Genomic DNA, 22079 nt, shown 5'->3' with positions numbered 1-22079 from the left:
AATAAATGTAAATAAACTCTGGGTAGAGCACCACTTTGTTTTCTGTCTCAGAAAAGGAAGATGGGCTAATCCATCTGGAAGTTACTTTGGGGGATGCTATGGGCTTCCAACTCCTTCAGCACATAACTGACGGGCATTCAGGGACCTCTGGAGGAGGTCAAAGGACCACAGGATGAACACTCCTGTGGAAATGGGGATCTAGTGTATCCTGAAGAGGCAGGTGTTCACGGAGATCATGTGTGAAGTGGCTTGGAAAGGCCGGGAAAGGTGTGACTAATAGCGTTGGGATGGGAGTGAAGCCTGTGTCCCAAGAAACGAAATGAAATGTATGACTTCCGTACCTGGCGGTTGCTAGGGACGCCCGCCTTCTCCAATCATCGCTTCTCTTGCTAGAGTGTGAGCCGCTCTGCGGTTGCTGTGGCAACAGACGGCAACAAGATGGACCCAGCGGCGGCGGCGCCAGAAAAAGCGGGCTATCGGAGGTGCATCGACTGTGAGGCTAAGCCCACTCTCCGAGGGAAGCGGGGTGAGGAATTGACGTGGGATCCCGGGTGCACAGAGGTCACTGGACCTCTCAATGGTCTTGGGGTGAAAGTGGAATTATGGGGACTGATGACCCCGCCGGTCCTTGGCGCCAATGTTCACCTTGTAACTTTAGTTCTTGGATTTCTGTTCTTGATTCCCGCCTTGAAGCACCTGAAAGGGGGTAACCTCGCTTCTAACTTCAGCCTTGAGCCAATCACTTTCAGCCTTTCCTCCCTAGGAAAATGGATAGCAGGTCCCTGCCACTCCTTTCGTTGTTCCTGCCCCGCTTCTCAAAATGACCCCGAAGATGGCCAATTAAGAAAGAAAAGAAGAAGGAAAAAAAAAAAAAAAAAAAAAAAAAAAAAAAAAAAAAAAAAAAAAAAAAAAAGAAGGAAAATACTCAAGCGTGCTTTACTTGTGCGGTCCCGTGACAATCTGACAAGACGTCAACAAGGTTTCCTGTTTGCAGTTATGCTCAGAAAGTGCCCGGTGGTTGGGACTAGGGACTGGTCTGCGCTGCCCTCGGAGCCCTGGGTTCCGTGTGTGTTTGAGTTTCTTGATTCACGCTTCAGTTGGGGTTGTTTCTTTTTCATTTCGGAACATTACAACCACCCGTATGTTAACTAGACGATCGTTTTTAGTTTTTCTTACCTTCACTTAAAGCAACTGAAGCCCCACTTCATGTCTAGTACAAACTTGCTTTTCAGGAAGATTGTAAAACAAGATTTCCATTTTAAATAGGTGTAAACAGTGCATTGAAGGGTTACTGTGTTAGAAATCAGACTTTTTTTTTTTTTTTTTTTTTAATGCCAAACTCATGCAGGATAACTCAAGAGCAACCCAGTCAGCCGTGGAGCCAACAAAAAGCTTTAAATGTGGGACTCCTTAAGGAAATTTTATAAACTGTATTAGACGTTTTCCAATTTGTCATTACAAATCAGTGGAGGGTATGTGGGCCCACCCACTGCGTCATTGCTCTTTTGCATTTTGGGGTTCCCAGTTCACACCAGTTTTCTTCCTGGAGAGCATTGAGGGCATCATCATTGTCTGAATGGGGTTCACCCTTCACTTGGTGGAGGGTCCATTCTTACTGCCATGCGCTCAGATCTCTGTGATTTCTACAGTCCACATGACTGTTCCTGCACCATGGTCACCAGCACTGGCCCACCTGTTAATAGACCTGCAAAGAAAACCATCGGACTATTTTAAAAGTTACCTTTTTTTTGTTTTCTGATAGATCTAAGTGTGAGTATAGTAATCTTCATCATCTCCATTTGTGTAGCTTGCCCTGAATACTGATGCATACTTGCAATGATCATTCTTTAAAACTTCAGTCTTTCTTTCTGATGGGAAAATAATGGTGGTCCCTTTATTTTTATCTGGATGACAAGTCGGATCAAGTAGTTTGTGAGTGTTCATTGCTGACAGCTTCTCTAATGTGAAACGACTGTCTTTTAAAATGCAGATGTCCTTTTTGTATTGACTTCTAGATCTCCTGTTTAGCTTTGTCAACTCCACAGCCTGGAATTACCTGAGAAGGGAGTCTCATGATTGGCTTGTGAGCATGGCTGTGGGGAATCATCTTGATTGACTGATGTAGAAGAGCCCAGCCCACTGTGGGCCATACATTGCTTAGCAGGTGGCCCTGGGCTGTGTAAGAAAGCTGGCTAGGCATGAGCGTGCTAGTGAGCCATCCAGCAGTGTTCCTCTATGGGTTCTGCTTCAGGTATCTGTCTGACTTCTCTCAACGATGGACACTAACCTATAAACTAAAATAGAACTTTCCTCCCTGCAGGTTGCTTTTGGTCATGGTGTTTGTCAAAGTACTCTCACCACTCAAAACTAAAACTAAAAATGATCGTCTAGTTAACACACGGGTGGTTGTAATGTTCCGAAGTGAAAAAGAAACAACCCCAACTGAGGCCGGAATCAAGAAACTCAAACACACGGAGCCCAGGGCTCTGAGGGCAGCGCAGACCTAAAGAAGACCAGGAAAGAAACTAGAGCATTGGGGGCACTGGACATACTCAGGATATTAATACACTGTATGTTTCACTGAAATAAAATTAATATTTCCTCCCAGTATGTTGATCATAGTTAGATTGAGCTCTCAATTTGACACAAACCTTTATTTATCTGGGAAGAGAGAATCTCAACTGAAGAATTATCTTGACGAGACTGGCCTGCTGGGCATTTTCTTTTTTTTCTTTCTTTTTTTTGGGGGGGAGGCATTTTCTTAATTGCTAATCAATGTAGAAGGCCCCAGCCCGCTGTGGGTAGTGCCATCCCTAATAGACACAGAGGCCTGGGCTGTAAAGAAAACTGGTTGAACTGGGCAGTGGTGGCGCACTTAATCCTAGCACTTGGGAGGCAGGGGCAGGTGAATCTCTGAGTTCAAGGACAATCTGGTCTACAGAGCAAGTTCCAGGACAGCCAGGACTACACAGAGAAACCCTGTTTTGAAAAACACAAACAAAAAGCAAAACAAAACAAAAAATCAGAAAGAAAGCTAGTTGAGCAAGCCAGCAAGCAGTGAGCTGCATTTCTCCACAGTGCCTGCTTTCAGTTCCTGCCTTGCATTCCCTGATGATGGACTGTAACCTGCAGGCCGAATAAACCCTTTGCACCATAAGTTGCTTTTAGTTAGAATATTTATCACAGAAACAAACAAACCTATTGTGGAATATTAGTTAAAGATTATTGCATTCTTTTATGCTGTGGAACATTTGTTTAATGATGCAAAGATGTGTTGCATTCTTTTATGTTGCATTTGTTTAACTCTGTGAAGCTGTGTGACTTCACCTGCCTAAAACACCTGATTGGTCATATATATATATATATATATATATATATATATATATATATATATAGAGAGAGAGAGAGAGAGAGAGAGAGAGAGAGACAGAGACAGAGACAGAGACAGAGACAGAGACAGAGACAGAGAGACAGAGAGAGACCCCCAGAGAGAGAGACAGAGACAGAGAGACAGAGACAGAGAGAGACAGAGAGAGAGAGAGAGAGAGCTGAATGGCCAATAGCTGGGCAGGAGAAAGGATAGGTGGGGCTGGTGGGCAGAGAGGATAAATAGGAAGAGAAGAAGAGTAGAAAAGGAAGAGCGAGAAAAGGAGGAGAGGGGCATGTGAGGGGCCAGCCACTCAGCTACACAGCCAGACACAGAATAAGAAGGAAAGAAAGATACACAGAAATAGAGAAAGGAAAAGCCCAGAGGCAAAAGGTAGGCAGGATAATTTAAGAAAAGCTGGCTAGAAATAAGCCAAGCTAAGGCCTGGCATTCATAAGTAAGAATAAGTTTCCGTGTGTTTATTTGGGAGCTGGGTGGCGGGCCTCCAAAGAGCAAAGAGTGAAAAACAACCAACAACATCAAGCTAGGACAGTGTTCTTAGCTATTTTTTCATGAAATTGTATTTAACCTAAATAACAACAAATAAATGATAATTGTTCTTTGTGGGCCTATAACACATTAATAATTATGTTGTACTATTTTAAATGTCAGATTTACTGACATGTAATTTGTACTATAAAATATCTCCCATTTGTCTGTAAAATTCCACAAGCCGACTTTAAAAATATAAAGTCATGTGATACCACAGCCTACCACAGTAAGTATATAGAATTATTCTAGTAGCTCAGACAGTTCTCTTGTGTTCTAATAGGCCCTCTTTCCCCACCTCCAGCCTGTGACAACGATCTGACTTCTGATTCTGTACTCTCCAAATACATGGAATCATAAAATTGTAAGACCTTTGATCTGGCTTGTTTTATTTAGCATGTTGCATCTGAGATTTACCCACATTGTTTTATGTAACAGTAGTTCATTCCTTTTTATTGCTGAGTACTATTCCATTGAATTGGATATACCACTAGATGATGAACATTTGAGTTGCTCTACTTGTTGGTTACTATGAGTAAATAAGTCTGCTACAGTCATCTATGGGTCTTTGTATTATTGTATATTATTAATGTTTTGGTAAATAACTAGAGGGTGTAGGTGAACTTTTCTTTGGGCTGCCAGTTCGCAAAAAATGACATGGGGACTTATTATTAATTATGAAAGTTGGCTGATAGCTTAGGCTTATTTCTAACTAGCTCTTATAACTTAACCCATATCTTTTAATCTGCATTCTTTTATGTGGCTTGGTTACCTTTACTTTGCAATACCCATGCTGCTCGGTCTGTGTCTCCTGGCATCTTCCTTCTTCTTCCCAGTGTCCTCTCTGCCCCGAAAATCCTGCCTATCTATTGGCCATTCAGCTTTTTATTAAACCAGTCCAAGTGACACATCTTCACAGTGTACAAAAAGATTGTTCCACATCAGAAGGGTTCCTGGGTTATACTGTAAATATATGTTAATTTTACAAGATTTCTCACCACATTGTTCTTAAAGTGAGTGTACCACTTTGCATTTCCACCAATGTAGCGTTTGAGTTTCACCCATTCTACAGCCTTGCCAGTCATGATCATTTTGTTAGTCTTAGCTATTCTTGTAGGTGTGAAATGCATGCACATCACAGCATGTGTGGCGGGGATCAGACAAGAGCTTTCAGGAATGGCTTCTCTCCTTCCATCATGGCTTCTGGGCATTGAACTCATGTTGTCTGGCTTGCATAGCTTTGCCTGGCTGATCCATCGCATCCACCCTCCTATTCTAGTTTGAATTTGCATTTTAATAGATTCATAACGTTGAACAACATGTATTTGCCTGCTGCTAAACCATTATCACCAACCTTCTTTGGTTCATATAATTGGCCCATATTTTATCCCCTTATTTAGTTCTTTTTTAATTCAGCTATAAGGATATAATTTTATATATTGTTATATATAAGTAGAATTTTGGTTCCAAATTTGTCTAGACTATATATTTTTATAGAGTTGCATGTATTTGTAATTTTACAATGACTTTTGGAATCAGGTAGCTTGAGTTCTTTTTCAGAATTGATCTGGCTTTTCTGGCTTCTTTATATTTTCATACAAAATTTTGGACTATACAGTTGATGTTTGTTCAAAGTCCCAATGGGACTTTGATTGGCCAACATGTTACCAAACAGCTGGAAGAATTCTTTTGTTCTACCTCGATAGAGGCTATGACTAAGCATGGAGAAGCTCTTTAATTCTGGCCCCTGGAAGTTTCCACAGCTCGGTGGTCGATGCTGTCTCGAATAGGTCAGGAAGGGCTAACATCTTGGCAATACTGAATCCTCCAAAAAAGTGGATCTCCATTTATGTAGGACCTCTTTAGCTCACTCGATGTTTTGTAGTTTTAAACTTTAATGCATATTTTATTAGCTCTATATTTATAATACTGATTTTAACTTTTGGTTACATTTTCATTTATTTACTCTCTCTCTCCCCCCCCACCCCTGCGTGAGTGCGCTCGTGTGTGTGTGTGTGTGTGTGTGTGTGTGTGTGTGTGTGTGTACATACCACGGCCGAAGTCAGTTCTCTCCTTCAACCACATGTGTCATGGGGATCAAACTCAGGTTATCAGACTTAGTGACAAGCTCCTTTACCCATTGAATCATCTCCCTTGCCCTTCATGATAATTTAAGATGTCTAGTTTCTGTTTTTCATGGCTGGTTATCAACTTTGTTCTTGAAACTTCGTTAACTCATAACACTAGTTTTAGTAGATTTGGGGACAGATTAAGTGTTTTAGCAGTCTTTACATAATGGTGTAGAATAGCAGGAGAATTTTGGTCCATTGCATTGGGTACTCAGATGGTCAGTTCCTACACTGTCTGCAGCCTCCCGTGCTATTCAGAGTTGTTACTGTCACAAAGCAAGTGTCCCCAAATGGATGGCCACAGTTCATGAATTTTAAAATCACCATATTTCAAATCACAATATTTCAAATGGGTGGCCATATTTCATAACTTTTAAAATTATCACGAGAACCTCCCTAAAAAACTTAACAACAAGAACAACAAAACAAAACAGAAAGCCCAGGAGGTAGTACACACCTTAATCCCAGCACTCGGGAGGCAGAGGCAGGCAGATCTCTGTGAGTTCGAGGCCAGCCTGGGCTACAGAGCGAGTTCCAGGACAGCCACAGCTATACAGAGAAACCCTGTCTCGAAAAAACAAAAAAGTCACCATGAGACATCTTTATAGTCAATGTTGTTATAGACCCAGGTCCTCTGGACAAGCAGCCAGTGCTCTTAGCCACTGTGCCATCTCTCCTGCCCTAGACTGAGCTGTCTTTTCTGCCCTAGACCTACTTTTATACTTAGCATCTTCCACACTTTGTCGGTCCTGTGTCTTAGTCCTTTCACCCGCAGCCACATTCTTTTCTACCTGCAGTCCACCATATGACTCCTGTAGTGAAAGTGTGCGCACTGTATTACCCTTTGGTTTTCAGTTTTCCTGTGGTGTAACTAGATGTGTCCTCCCTGGAATTCCTGGATCCCCTCCTGGTTTTGTCCCCTTTCTGTTTTCTCTATCACATGTATTTTTCACAGTGCTTTGGACAGTATCCTATTCTTAGGGTAATGTCTCACATTGATTTGGGGAACTCAGCCATTAATTTTCAAATACTACTTCTGTCTCCTCTTCTTTCTTTTCCTTTCCAGGATGTTCATGACATGTTGCTAGGCCACTTTGCTGTCACCCACACGTCTCTTAGGCATCATTCTCTTACTTTTATCATTTAATTTTTTATTTTGAGAATTTCACACACGTATATACTGGAATATGATCACATCTACCCCATCTTCCCCTGTGGCTTTCCCATATTCCTCTTAACATGCTGCTTTCCCAACTTCAAATCCTTTTTTTTTTTTTTTTTTTTTTTTTGATAACCCCAGAGGTCCAGCTGGAGCACAGGCCTGGGGTCCCCCCCAGAGCACAGTCCTCTGTGCTTTATTTAATAACTGAATTTCAGCTTGAGATTTAGACAGAATTTCCACAATTTCTGGGATAGCCCTAAATCTACTTTGCACTGCATGTTTATGCAAAGAGTCTTTCTTAGCGTTGGCTACTATAAAATGAAACTGTCAATCAGCGTTGAACAATACTGCAGAGGCTCTCTCCTGCATGTCAAACATCAGCCATGCTTTCTCTGTATGGAAATTAAAAAAGCATATCCATCTCACTACCACACACATTTGCTTTCATCTTTAATAAATGGTAAAACTATATGTACATCAAGGAATTATTGTAAAATAAATTTCTTTATGATTATCAGTGTTCTGTGGGTTTATGTACCCACATACCTATGGTTGTGTGAAAGTTTCCCCGGTGAAAAGGGTTTGTGAGTGGAAAATGTTTCAAGAATTCCTGTTGTGTACCATCGGGTTCTATAGCTCTCCATGTCTTTAAAAATAGGAGTCCTCAGGCTAGATGTGGGGGCACATACCTTTGAGCCCAGCACTTGGGGATTAGGCAGGATCAAAAGCTCCTGGTAGTGTGGAATTCATGCAGATAGTCGTTCAAATAAAAGACCCTGATAATGTGTGAGTGCCCTCAGAGGCCAGAGGAAGGGTCAGAGCCCCTGGTTGTAAGCCACCTGATGGTAAAGGTGGTTGTAAGCCACCTGATGTGGGTGCTGGGAACCGAACTCTGGTCCTTTGAAGAGCAATAAGTATCTTAACTGCTGAATCACCTCTCCAGCCCTAGGGATGGTTTTCTTTGTTTGTTTGGGTTTTGTTTAGTTATTGAAAGGCATATAAGCCCTGCTGCTGAATACATACCAAATGCGTCCTTGTTCTGATTAGAAATTTGACTTTTAGTTTGGTGCCTTCAGTTTTGATTATGATTTATTTCATTGTAATCTGCTGATTTCTTTTCTGTGCTGAGTTCTGTTGGTTCATTTCAGGGTGTTTTTCACTCTCTTAGCTTGCTTGTTCATGTCAACTGCCAGCTGCTTTTCCTCCTTGGAAAAGTATTTATGGGGAGTTCTTTGGTGGCTGAGATGGAGCAGGCCTCCAGAAGGATCCGCATTTGTCTGTGCTTGGCATCCGGAGGAAGGACCTGCCTGGACTCCCTATAAAGTAAAAATCATACCTGGATACTTTTGGAGCTCAAGGGTGATGCGGTTTGGAGTGCTCATGAGTAAGAGAGCTAGCTGGTGACTCCAGTGTCCCAGGCACATTTTGTTTCTCTTTTCAACCTCTCTTCTCTTGTCCCTGCCACTGAGACTTCATTTGTGTTCCACTGTGGACAGTCAGACAGAGCAGGTTTACTTCTGTTCCACCTTTGAGGCAAAGTCTCCTATCAGTCTGCACACTTGCATACTTTGAATGGGACTCATCCTTAAAACCTTCCCTCAGCCCTGCGGGGAGCCACAAGCAGAACTCAGTGTCCCCTTGTCTAACAGAGGATCTCACAGCAGGATCTGCTCAGGTCTCCTTACCCACAGGGCTTTAGTTACATGTTGGCCAGTTTAACTCCTTGTGGTCTTTTTAGCTCTGATACTTTGGGGAGGTTTAAATGGTTTTGTTTTGTTTCTGCTTGATACAAGTAGCCCTGACCATGTAGAACTAACTGTGTACTGAGACTGGCCTTGAACTGTTCATTTTCCTCGTCCACACCTCTTGAGTGTGGGGATTCTGTCTTCCTTCAGTAAGCCAGGCCATCTTAGAAAACATTTTCTGAGATCAGACGAGATCAGGTTCCTTCAGAGTGGTATGGCTGTAGACTAAGTAGTGGTGGTGCACGCCTTTAATCCCTGCACTCAGGAGACAGAGCCCTGGGAATCTCTGTGAGTTCAAGGCCAGCCTGGTCTACAGAGCGAGTTCCAGGTCAGGCTCCAAAGTTACACAGAGAAACCTTGTCTTGAGGAAAAAACAACAACAACAACAACAACAACAACAACAAAATTTTTATTTTATTTTATTTTATTTTATTTTATTTTATTTTATTTTATTTTATTATTTTATTTTATTTTATTTTATTGGTTTTTCAAGACAGGGTTTCTTTGTGTGACAGTCCTGGCTGTCCTGAACTCACCCTGTAGACCAGGCTGGCCTCGAACTCACTGAGATCCTCTTGTCTCTGCCTCCCAGGTGCTGGGATTAAAGGCGTGTGCTACCACCTCCCGGCAACATTTTATTTTTTAAAAATTTACTTTGTGTGTGTGTGAGTGGGTGTTTTTCTACATGTATGTTCCTGCACTACATGCATGTCTGATGCTCAAAGAGGCCCGGGGAGGGTGTTGGATTCCTGGAACTGGAGTTATATGTAGTTGGAAGCTGTCATGTGGGTATTGGGAATTGAACCCAGGTCCTCAGGAAGAGCAACCAGTGCTCTTAAACACTGAGCCAACTCTCCAGCCTCCACTGATTTACTTTTTAAATTAAATTTTAAAAGAATTATAAGCCCTTTTTATACACATGCACACTATGCTTAGCATTACTTTTGTATTTTAGCACGATAGCTTATAGGCTTTGTGAAAAATACTGTAGAAACACAGACACGAAAGACTTTTCCTCCTCTCCAGTTCTCAAGCCCAATCCCCAGAAGTAACCAAATTTATTAATTTGTATACTGTATTATTTATTGAGAACATCTGAGTGAGTTACTTTTGTTTGTTTATTTGTTTTGTTTTTGAGACAGGGTCTCTCTATGTAGCCCTGGTTGGCCTGAAACTCACTATATAGACCAGGCTGGCCTCAAACTCACAGAGATTCATGTGCCTCTGCCTCCCGAGTGCTGGGATTAAAAACATATGCCATTATACCTAGCATTAGAGTCAATCTCACATTTGGATGTATTGACCATTTTCACGGTTGACAAAGCTGGAAAAATTAAAGTTTTTGCAAATGCCAACTGAAGATCATACGCATTCAGACAGGAAGCTGTTTGCTGTTTGTGTAAATGGGTGTACTTTCTTCTCTGCTACATTAGTGTTGTGAACATAAAAGCATGTCTGTGCAGCTCTTCAAGCAATAGTGCTTAGAAGGGGTTCGGTGTCTTTTTTTTTTTTTTTTTTTTTTTTGTTTTTAGAGACAGGGTTTCTCTGTGTAGCTTTGGTGCCTGTCCTGGAACTCACTCTGTAGACCAGGCTGGCCTCGAACTCACAGAGATCTGCCTGCTTCTGCCTCCCGAGTGCTGGGATTAAAGGCGTGCGCCACCACCGCCCGGCATGGGGTTCAGTGTCTTAACAGCTGATGTAAAGCTGGTTTTGAGGGGAAATTACAACAGTATCTCTGGCTGTGTGAGCCTGGTCCATGTGATCGTCAACAGAAGCAGTAACTGTCTGTCACTGAACAGTGTGTTAGAGTCATGGGCACACAGTGCAGTTTGGACTGTTTCTCCAAGCATTCAGAATATGACAGCTCAAGCTTGAAAGCAACCCACACAGCTGGTTAGCTTTTGAAGGGGTGTTTTAATTGGTCCACATTTGGGGTTGCTTAGTCATCCTTTACTCTGGGTATGTGGATTCTAGCTCCACAAGCATCATTAAGGGGGTTAGTGTCCGTAGCCTTCTTCATCGGATTCCCACTGGGACTTGGACCACAGGGGTTAAAGGTCACAGCTTCGCCTATTTTTGAATGCAGTGGACCATAATCCACCCCATTAACCACGTCACCATCATTAAAAGTGAAGAAATGATAGATAGCCCTTTCCTAGGAGCAAACTCTTCCTCTCAAATGAGCCTAAGATCTGCTTCCTCATTAACACTGCAGAAGCACTTAGCATTTGACTGTTCATAGGGATGGGGCTTGAAATGAGGCAGAAATAAATTGTAGGCGCATGGCTGGAAGGATCTCGGCTGACGTAGAGGAGGAGAAGTGAGGAATTGATCCAGTGCAGAATGCCGCCAGTTTAATTTCAAAACCACACAGCCTTTTCATTTCTTTGAGGATTTAAGTGCCTTCAGTCCTTTGATTTTCTTTTTTTTTTTCTTTCTTTCTTTTTTTTTTTAGGCTCGTATTTATCCCTTGAGGTAGTGAGGAAGGAAAGCAGACTTTAAAGTGTTCTGTCCTTGATTAAAAAGCTTGTGGGGAAGTGCATGATATTGTTAACATGGTGGTCTTCATTTTAAATCAATTACCAAAAGGTCCACTGTGTTGAGTGTAGGGAAAAAAATTATGTGAAAAGGCTGAAGAAATCTCTCGGGGGGGGGGGCACTCAGAGGAGAGGAGGGAAGGGAAACTTAAATCAGGATGTAATATATGAGAGAATAATAATAAAATAATCTCTCACAACTTCACCAGCAGTTCATAAAACCCAGTATTTTTCATTGAAAATGGTTTTAATAAGCTATCTAAAATGTCCTGGGTAGAGGACAGAGTGGCGATCTGACTGTGTCTGCATCTTGGTTTTATATTCTTAATCTGGCATCCTAATCAAAGTTGAGCATCTTTGCCTGATTCCATGTTCAGTGCCACGACATTGCTGCTGCTCATAAATAATAATAATAATAATAATAATAATAATAATAATAATAATAAACAAATAACCCAAATTTGCAGCAGTGGCACAGAAGGATGTTTAAAATAAATTTCAAGGTTAAGCTGTTCTTATTCATGCCTGAGAATAATTCCCAACACTCACACTTTTAAAACGACAGCATGCCAAGCGTGACAACCAATACCAGGAACGCAGAAACTGAAGTTCATGGATGCCAAAGACGAGTCTCACAACACTATGGAATGTGCCTGGTAGTTAATTATAGGTGATGTGTATCATGGGAAGCCGCCAAGATTTGGTGGGAAGTGGAAAGAAAGAACTCTGCCTGCTTCATTTCTTATATAATCCCCTTTACTCTCAGGGAATTCAGCTTTAATAAAAAGGAATAACCGGAGGATGTAATCGAAGAACACTAATTAATAATTTGAGCTCTTTCGGAGTGAGGTTCTGTAATAAATCGTAGGCTGTCAGTTGCTAAACCATGAAATATTGCAGAGAGGGAAGGGGCGCCACACTCTTCCACAATGCGGCTCGTTATGTTAAAACTGTTGGTGGCAGGGAACTTGGTGTTGGTAATCACTTGTGTTTTTATATCGCTGTTTGTAATCACAATTAGACAGATGGTTCTGAAACAGCTAGTGTGTCCTTGGTAATTAAAACCAATGCAAGCCACTTCTTCTTCCTCCTAACATACAATTACACTGAATAGAATCTCATCACCCAGGGCTTCTTGAGAAGAGTCTTCATAGGCACAAGATTAGTGTTCTGCCCCAAGCCCGACATCTTGACCTCTTACAAAGCCTAGAGCCTTGCAGCTGGCAGAGGGCTTCCAAATAAACATGGGTTACCCCTCCTCTGCTTTCTCCTCAACTCTTATTCCTGCCATGCATGGATTAATATATTTTAAAATGGGATCTTTGGAAGAATGTCTTAAAACCATTGGGGGCATGTATCTATGACAGCTAAACTCTAGGACCCCAGCTAGTACACCGAAGTTCTCAGGGGTATGGGAAAAGCCATCCTGTTTTTCTTACTCAGAAAACTAATATGGATGTGTTTTTGCTTAGATAGACAGTAGATAGATAGATAGGTAGATAGATAGATAGATAGATAGATAGATAGATAGATAGATAGATAGGTAGATAGATAGATAGGTAGATAGACAGACAGACAGACAGACAGACAGACAGACAGATAGATAGATAGATAGATTAGATAGATAGATAGAAAGAAAGAAAGAAAGAAAGAAAGCTTTCATTTCATGGTGTGTCACTTTTTCATTATTATAACAAATGCCTGGCACAAATTATTTTAAAATGTAGAAAGTTGGTTTTCATTTGTTTTTGACCCACAGTTTTAGAGGTTTTAGTCCTTGACAGATTGACTCGGTTGACTGAGTCTTCAGTGATAACATTACACCTCAGGAGCATGTGATTAATTCCTCACCTTATTTACTGAATACTATCACAATAAATCAGGGGATTTTTTCAGAAAAGATTCAGCAGTTGAGATGCTGCTCTGTGGCCATTGGTCCCTCCCTTGAACTTGACCTTAGCAGTGTGAACCACAAAGCTGTGCAGTTGGAACCTGCCAAGGTCTAGTCACAAATGAAATTTTGGAAATGTGTTTTGTTAGCCTGAGCATTACTACGCCCAAGTATACTATCGATGCTTTTAGGTACAGGCTTTTGTGCCCACAAGTAAGCAGTCATTTGCTGGTGCAATTAACCATCTGCACTTTATTATGAGGGTGCAGCTGGCTAATTATGCTCAGCGCCATGGGGCAGGTTCAGCTTCTCATCTGCGTAGGAACTGTATTTGCAGCAAAGGACATTGACCTTTAACAACGAGTCTTTAAGTGTAACCAGGACCTCCAGAGGTCACCATTCACAGAGTTTTGTTTTGTTTTGATCTGAGGTGAAATTTAAATGTGGGTAGTGGGGTTTCTGTTTGAGTAGGACGATTAATACAGAACAGTAGGGTAGGCCGGTAGTTATCAGTCATGAACAAACGAGATCCCCTCTCAGTTTACATATTATGGACTCTCACTTTGGAGAGTGGTACATCGGTGGGTGTACGTGTAGCTGTGAACTTGTTTGATGGCAACCTGGAATGTCACAGACTTAAATGGGGTCAGTTTGTGTGTCCCAGCCAGTTCCCTATCATTTCCAGGAACTGTTGTCTGTTATTCTTAGGACTTAGTAGAGGGATTGAAAGGTTAACAGCAGAAGACTAGAGAGGAGAATTCTCAGGGTTATCACAGATCAAATTAACAGTCAGCACTAATCCATGGATATCAAGTATCTTTTAAGAGGAGACTTACAGGCACCTGTCAATGGTACCCACTGCCTCATTTAATCTGTAAGCCTTTGCCCTGGCCCGGGTGTGGGGCAACTTTAATCTGGTGCAGTTCTGTCCCAGTGTACTCTTGGGGAAAACACTTACCTGCTGATGGAGTCTGGACTCCAGTCCTTCCTAAACCAGCACACCTATTTGAAATAGTTCTACCAGGTACCTACTATAGACCTAACGAATCAACATCTGAGGTAGGAATAGGGACTCTTGAAGTAAGGCTACCTTGGACAAGTTAACTTATATAATTTTAAGAATGTGTTCTAAGTTTTGAGAAAGATTTAATTTTTAAAATGAATTCTCTTTGGAATTTCAGTTGTGAAATACAACATCCATGTAAACATATGAAGCATACAATGATACATACACATACAGAGACATGTATGTATAACTTGAGAACAATCATAAAGGGCTCAGAGGTGCAACCTTCACCTGGGCCAATATCAAATTGGTACTATCCCACAAGTAAGTTTTTTTTTTAAATAATTTAGTTATTTTATGTGCACCATGTGATGCGGTGCCCATGGAGGCATTGTTTCCCCCAGAGCTGGAGTTGCAGGTGGTTGTGAGCTGCCTGCTGTGGATTATAGGACCCAGACCCAGGTCCTCTGGAAGAGCAGCAAGTGCTCTTGACAATTGTATTAGTTACTTTTTTTTTTTTTTTTTTTATCAATGCGATAAAACACCATGACTGAAGCAACTTACAAAAGAAAGTGTTTAATTGACTTTACAGTTTCGGTGGTTAGAGTCCACAATGACAGAGTGAAGGCGTGGTAGCAGCTGGAGGAGAGGCTGAGTGTTCACATCTCACCAGCAAAGGCAGAGAGAGCTAACTGGGAATCAACAAGTCTTGAAAACCTCAAAGCCTGCCCCCCATGACACACTTCCTCCATCAAGGCCACACCTTCTAATCCTTCCCAAACAGATCCACCAATTAGGGAACAAATATTCAAACATATGAGCCTATGGAGGCCACTCTCATTCAAACTACCACAGCCACCATGGTCACAACTGTCTCTCCAACCTGATATTCCAGAAATGGTGTCCTCTCCTCACCTCAGAGATCATTGCTCTCCTGACTCATATGACTGTCATTGTTGACTGCTTTTATAGTTTTACTCTTTTGTAGGCATTCCTGAAAACGGGATTCCATTTTCCCTCCATTTGAGCATTATGTAAACTGAATCACCGTGTGTATGTATATTTTTGGTTGATTCTTTTGTTTCTCAACTTCATGTAAAATTCCTGCATTTGTTGGTGAGCTGCATCATCTCTGTTGATGAATGTGTCACAGGAGCACAACACCATGTTCTGTGTATTGTCGTAAAGGTACAGGTTGTTCCCAGTACATCACTATCAAAAGGAGTGCTGCTGTGGGCAGATTTGTTCAGTGTCTGCAGCGTGTACATTTCTCAAGACTATGGACCAGGGCAAAATTTCTGGGTCATAGGTCAGGCATAGGTATCCTTAAATTTATTAGGTAATGAAAAGCTAGTTTTGGATGTGGTTCTTTTCTGGTACAGCACCATCATCAAGTATTTTGTATTTTTCTCTACGACACAAAGGGTCAGTATTCACAATTATCAGACTCAAATTTTGCCCATCTTTCGGAAACACACTACCTTGTGATTTTAGTTGCAGTTTTCTGATCGTGTTTTTAAATCGTCAGACTCATATTTTGGTGACCTAGTAGGTATGTAATGGCATACTTTAATTTTAGTGGTGTTTTCCTGGTGATCGATAAAGTTGACCATGTTTTATATATTTATTGGCCATTCAGATTGGCCTTTTGCTTTTTTTTTTTTTCCTTCCCTATTGGACGTACTTTTAGAATGCTGTTTTTGAGGTTGTGTGGTTATATGTTGCAAACACCTGTTTGAGGAAACTTGATTTCTCATCTTTTATGTAGAGTCTTTGATAAGATGTGATTTAAACAGTAATTCCAAATCAAAAGCCATAAAGCTGTCTTTCCTTTGTGGCAGTGCCTCTGTTCAAGACACCCTCTTTCCCTTAGTGAGGCCTCCTTTCAGGTCACGTTCTAAACTGTTCCTGTGTGGACTTTCCACTTTAGAATTTTTCCTACCAGGAGTTACACACATGGTGTAAAGTAGGAATTGAAAACCTTGTCTCCAAAAACAAGATGGAGAGTAACTGAGAAAAACACCACTGACATTGGCTTCTGCCTTCACACACACACACACACACACACACACACACACACACACACACACACACACCTCACACACCCCTAACACACACACACCTCACACACCCCTAAAATGTCCAGTCATTCCTTGGTACCATCAAATGTCAGTCACTGCATCTCAGGCTTTGACTCACACTTTAACGGCCCAGTCTCTCTGTACAAAAGCTCTGTATGATCCATTTGTCAATTGAGTGATCTCTCATAGCTACTGGCTCTTCATTGAAGTGTGCTCTTCTTCAGTTTAGTTTTAAGTTGTAGGAGTCTATTAATTGTCCCATTGAGTTTCCATAGCCAAATTTTCATTGGTTTTTGCCTTTGATGTAAGGACAACCTAACACTTCTCTGTGTTTTCTGTAAACTGGGATCTAGAGGCGCTCTTAAGTTTCAAGTTGGTCTTTTTTTTTTTTTTTTTTTTTTCAGAAGAATAATCTGAAGTGTTTTCTTCCTATCTGCTCACATATTGTTAATGAAATTAAGATTGACTCCAAGGTTCAAGTGTTGCTAGCCTTCTGGTAATTGATTGAAATATTTCTTTCGTGATTTCATCTAATGATTCTGGCATAGGAGCTTACATCAGTCCAGCAGGAATGCATTGTGATGCTTTTAGATACAGTCAGTGCCTAGACATTCTCAATTAGAATGTTTCTATATAGAATGACTTTTTTTTCTCATTTACTATGTTACTTCTATGAAATGTCTCTCTTACACATACCTATAAGCTTAGGTTCATTATAAATCTATAAGTTGGTGTATATTTGAGGTACCCCATTTTGGCTGAGAGAACAGCCCTTTAAGTTCAAGTTGGCATCAATGCCAGTTTGGGTGGTTTTTTTTTCTTTGCAGTTTTTAAATTTTATTTTCATTTATATATGTGTGTAGATGCCAACAGAGACCAGAAGAGAGCATTAGGTCCCCTAGAGCTGGAGTTACAGGTGGTTTTGAGCCCCCCAGTGTGGGTGCTGAGAAGTGAACTTTCATCTTCTGCAAGAGAAATACCTGATTTTAACCACTGGGCCATCTCTCCAGCTCTTGCAATTTTTTAAAATTAAGACATAATTATGATAATTTCCTCTCTCCTCCTCCCTCTCATAACTCTCACATCCCCTCCTTCCCTCCCTCTCAAGCTCATGGCCCCGTTTAAATAATTATAGATAGATAGATAGATAGATAGATAGATAGATAGATAGATAGATAGATAGATAGATATAGATATAGATATAGATATATAAATGCAAACTGCTGGGTCTGCTCAGTACTGCTTATATCTATATGTTTTCAGGGCTGACCACTGGTATTGACTAACCAGTTAGAGGGCTCATTCCTGGGAAAGATTGACTCTCCCTCTCTCATCAGTCCTTATTTGCCCACAGCTCTCTGTCTAGGGTGAGGACCTCTGAGGTTTCCCCCACTGTGTTAACATGTCTATTAGTGTTATTGTCCAGATCTTATTTAGGTAGTGTCCTGGTTGGCTTTTTGTCAACTTGACACAAGCTAGAGTTAGTTATCTGAGAAGGAGGAACCATAACTGAGAAAATGCCTGCCTAAGATTAGCCTATAGAAAAGCCTGTAGGGGAATTTTCTTAATTAGTGACTGGTGGGGAGGGAGGGGGGATGACAGACAATTGTGGGTGGTGCCACCAATGGGCAGGTAATCTAGGGTTCTATAAGAAAGCAGACTGAGCAAGCTATGGGGAGCAAGCTAGTAAGCAGCATTTGTCCATGGCCTCTGCTTCAGTTTCTGCCTCCAGGGTCCTGCCCTGACTTTCCTCAGTGATGGACTGTGATGTTAACCCCTTCCTCTCCAAGTTGCTTTTGGTCGTGGTGTTTCATCACAGCACTGGAAACCCTAAGACAGGCAGTGATGCTATTTCAGTTCTCCTCCATCCCTTGTAGCTCCTGCTAGTTCCCTGACTTTCAGATATGAGTGTGTTAGACTTAGCTTATTGACCTCTTGACCCAGACATGGTTTTGCATTATGCGTTCATGTATGATAGAGCAGACCTTCCTCCTCTCTTCTCTTGGACTCCCCCAGAGATAGGGGCCGAGTCTAGAACCTGATTGTTGGTATTTGATTTTTGGTTAATAATCCAGGAATAAGACTGAAAGGGTGAGATGGGGAAGGAAATAAAACCAGTTTGACAGTGTGTTGTAACTTGGCTACCACTGTAGGCAGCAGGGCCGTGGTCTCACAGAGATCATCTAAAAAGCCTGGAAGAGGTTCCTGGAGATTGTCAGCCTGGAGGCTGAAAAACATGGGAGCTGTGCACACCAACAAGCCTCTCCGCGCTGTCTGCTGCCTTTCACACTCCCTCTGTGCTGGGGTGAGAACTAAGAGACACCTCAGAGAACTAATAATCTCTCGCGCATGATGGAATGCATGTTCATGTAAAGCCCTTTACATAGCAACCTTCCCCCGCTATTTCTTTTTCCATCATGGCCTTTTCATTTGAAATCACCTGCCTTCGGGTGGACTTCCCTTTAGTGAGAGGCTGCAAGGGTGAGACTTCCTCCGTCTGCTGCTTCAGGCTGCCTTTAATTTGCCCTTGTTCCTAAAAGACATGTTGCTGTGTATAAAATTATAAGAATGACAGGCTTTTTTGTCTTCTTGTTGTTGATGTTGTTTTTTACTGGCCCTTTAGAAGCAATCTGTCTTTTTTTTTTTTAAGGTTTATTTTTATCCCCCGCCCCTGTGTGTGTGTGTGTGTGTGTGTTTCTGGATTAGCAAATGCCCCGAGGGCACAGATGGCTGTGATGTTCCAGTACTTTGCCTCCTTCTCTGGTTCTGGGCTTTCTTGGGTTTTGCTCTGGTAATTGCTTTACCGTCTTGACAGCTTTTTAATGCTTTTAGGGTGATGAAGGGTTTTCATTGGGAGCTTTTGATTGTGTTCATATGGTTGGTTGGGTCAGCTAATGGGTCACATACCATTACTAGGAATGAAAGTTCCCTTTACATTCAAGGTATCTTATTGCTGTTCTTACTAGGGATGTAGGGTAGATACAAATATTTTTCATGCTTTTCAGTGGGAATCAATCTAGCCAAACCCTGTGAAAGAGACACAGTAAGAATTTCCTTGTCAGTATTTACCAGCCTGATAACCGAGAAAAGAAAATGGCTGTTGCCTGTCAGACAACTTGAGTACAGTGTTAGAGCATGTAACTAATCTCTGTCACGGGTCCTCATTACTGAACTCTGCTGTGACAGCCATCCAATATGAATTAAAAGAATTGCATTTGACATTCTAATCAAAGGTAGAAATGCCACAGCTACCAAGTAGCTGCTAGTGAAGCTGTACCCGCCAGGGATGAGTGGAGGGCACTCAGTAGAGAAGGGTCAGATGAACCTGCTGTTCACCGACTTGTGGGAATGGTGACGGACATCCCCAGCGGCTGCAAACACTGATGAACGCGTCAGGCTCTTTCTTTGCTGATGTCAGTGGGAGCCATAGGCAGGGTCAAAGAGTGAATCCGAATTTGTTCTCCTGTGTACACACAGTCTTCTGAAATACGTTCCTTGCAAGGAGTCTGATTGTCAGACATTTGGGGAGTATGACAAGATCACTTCTAAATGTTTGCAAGTTGAATTGTGAGTTCTTTGAGAACATATTAAAATGTATAAGCTCTTTGATCTCTAGAATCTGGAAATGAACTTTCTCTCTAGATTCACATGTTCTGTGAACTTGAACTCACCCATCCAAAGACACCCCCCCCCCCCGCTGCCTTCTGCAAACACTTTGCTGTGTGCTGGTTATGTTCAAACGTAGGTTTTATAAAAACAGAATAATTAGTGTGTAGGATTAACAGTTATGGGTTATCTAATGCAAGTATCTAGTGGTTTCTCCTAAGTTCCAGGTTTCTAGGCATTGTAAGGTGCACCTGGCACCCTTAGCCCAGGTTGATTGATCTGGGAATTGCATATATTTTCAATAATGTATAAGTTTATTCTCTCCTAATTGATAATCATTTTCAGTTTGCTTGGAGATAGCAATTCATGCCATTGCATAGCAGCTGTAAACCCCTCCTAATGAACTCAGTGAGTAAATTTCAGGCAAATGTATGATAGCTATAAACAGCAGTTATCATAGAAGGTGCTGGATTTCGAGTGATAGAAACTTACCTGCATAGGACTTAATAAAAACAAGTCCATTTAGTTAGAACATGGTGATGGCTCACAGCATTAAAAAAATAATAACAAACACCAGGTCCTTATAATTGAGGATTGGTCCTAGTGGCTTCTGTGGTTCACTCATACTCACTTTTCCTCCTCTCCTCCTTCTTCCATCCACCCGCGCATGTATCCATCCACCCATCCTGCTCACATTATCCCTTGTTGCTTTAGCTGTGTTCTACAGAAGGGCTGCTTCTTTTGATAGGGAAGATGTCATGCCAGTAGTGTTACATTTGTTTTTAGCTCAGCGAGTCCAATGAAAGAATTTCCCTTTCCTAATATCAAGCTCCTGGTCCCAGAAGGACTGTGACTGGCATTGTTAGTGGCGCATGTCACATGTGTATCTCCACAATCACTCAGAGCAGAGAACAGGAATTTCTGATTGGCCACAGCTACTGATTGCCTACTCTTCTGGATAAGACAGTGGATGGATTCTTACAGAGGAAGGAGAATGATGGGGAAAAATATTACACTAGAAACCACAAGAAATCCTCAGACGTCTTCATTGTTAAAAAATGATTAGAAGCCGGGGATGGGGCCAGGGCTCAGCGGGGGAGAGAACTTGCTACACAATCAGGAGAACCTGAGTGTGAATCCCTCATGAAACTTGGGCATAGCCATGAGTGCCTGCAACCCCAGCGTTGGGAGACAAAGACAGTGGGTGCCAGGGGCCTTCTGGCCAGCCAGCCTAGCCAAAGTGGTGAGCCACTAGTCCAGAGAAAGACCCTGTCTCAAAAAATTAGATGAGGAGCAGTAGAGGAAGACACTCACTGTCCTTTAGCCTCTCCATGAACACACATGCATGCACACACATGCAGGCAAACACATGCGTGCACACACTTGCACGTCAGTGTGTGCATATACACCCCCCAACAAAATCCTTAAACGCTCCTAAACAGTATTTCAGTTGAGAATGCAATTTTGAATCTAAGCAAAATGGAATCGAGAAAATTATTTTAAACTCATTTTCAGCATTTGAAAAGGTATTTTCTCGTGTTAGAAAATTCTACAGATTAGATGCAAAAAAAAAAAAAAAAAAAAAAAAAAGGACAGTTTAACTAAGAACCTATGCAAGTGTTGGGAAAGGAAAATTAATCTACCTTTGCTTTGCTTAGATTTGTTTCTCAAGGCCACTAAGAAATACTAGGCCAGGGCCAGCAAGATGACTTAGAGGGTAAAGCCTCTTGTTGCCAAGCCTGACAACTCAAAGTTATCCCCGAAGCCCACACAGTGGAAGAGAGCTGACTCCTGCAAGCTGTCCTCTGAACTCCCCATGTGATACACACATATGCAGACATAGGTACCCACAATAAATAAATTAATTAAAAAAAGAAATGGTTATTGCTGACCTAGTGGGTGGTCGTCTCTGTACCTGTTGTTGCTAGTAAGATATGAAGAGGCTAGCATTGATTTGACGTTTGGATCCTAAGAAGTGTGAGTTATCAGTGAATGATTGTTTCAAT

The 22079-nt window shown here is 41.7% G+C and overlaps 1 protein-coding gene across 1 annotated transcript in view; it reads left to right on the top strand.

The window, feature by feature from the left end:
• Positions 1 to 417: 417 nt before the first annotated feature.
• Hydin (HYDIN axonemal central pair apparatus protein) overlaps positions 418 to 22079 on the top strand; it is a 362311-nt gene continuing 340649 nt past the window's right edge. The window contains exon 1 of the mRNA XM_059264008.1: positions 418 to 526. Within this exon, the coding sequence (XP_059119991.1) occupies positions 439 to 526 (88 nt within the window). The 5' untranslated portion in view covers positions 418 to 438. The remainder of the gene's footprint in view (positions 527 to 22079) is intronic.

This window comes from Peromyscus eremicus, chromosome 5, assembly GCF_949786415.1.
Source record: "Peromyscus eremicus chromosome 5, PerEre_H2_v1, whole genome shotgun sequence".
In the NCBI taxonomy this organism is placed as follows: Eukaryota; Metazoa; Chordata; class Mammalia; order Rodentia; family Cricetidae; genus Peromyscus; species Peromyscus eremicus.
The sequence above is the reverse complement of the archived record's forward strand: the minus strand, read 5'-3'. Positions and strand labels throughout refer to the sequence as shown.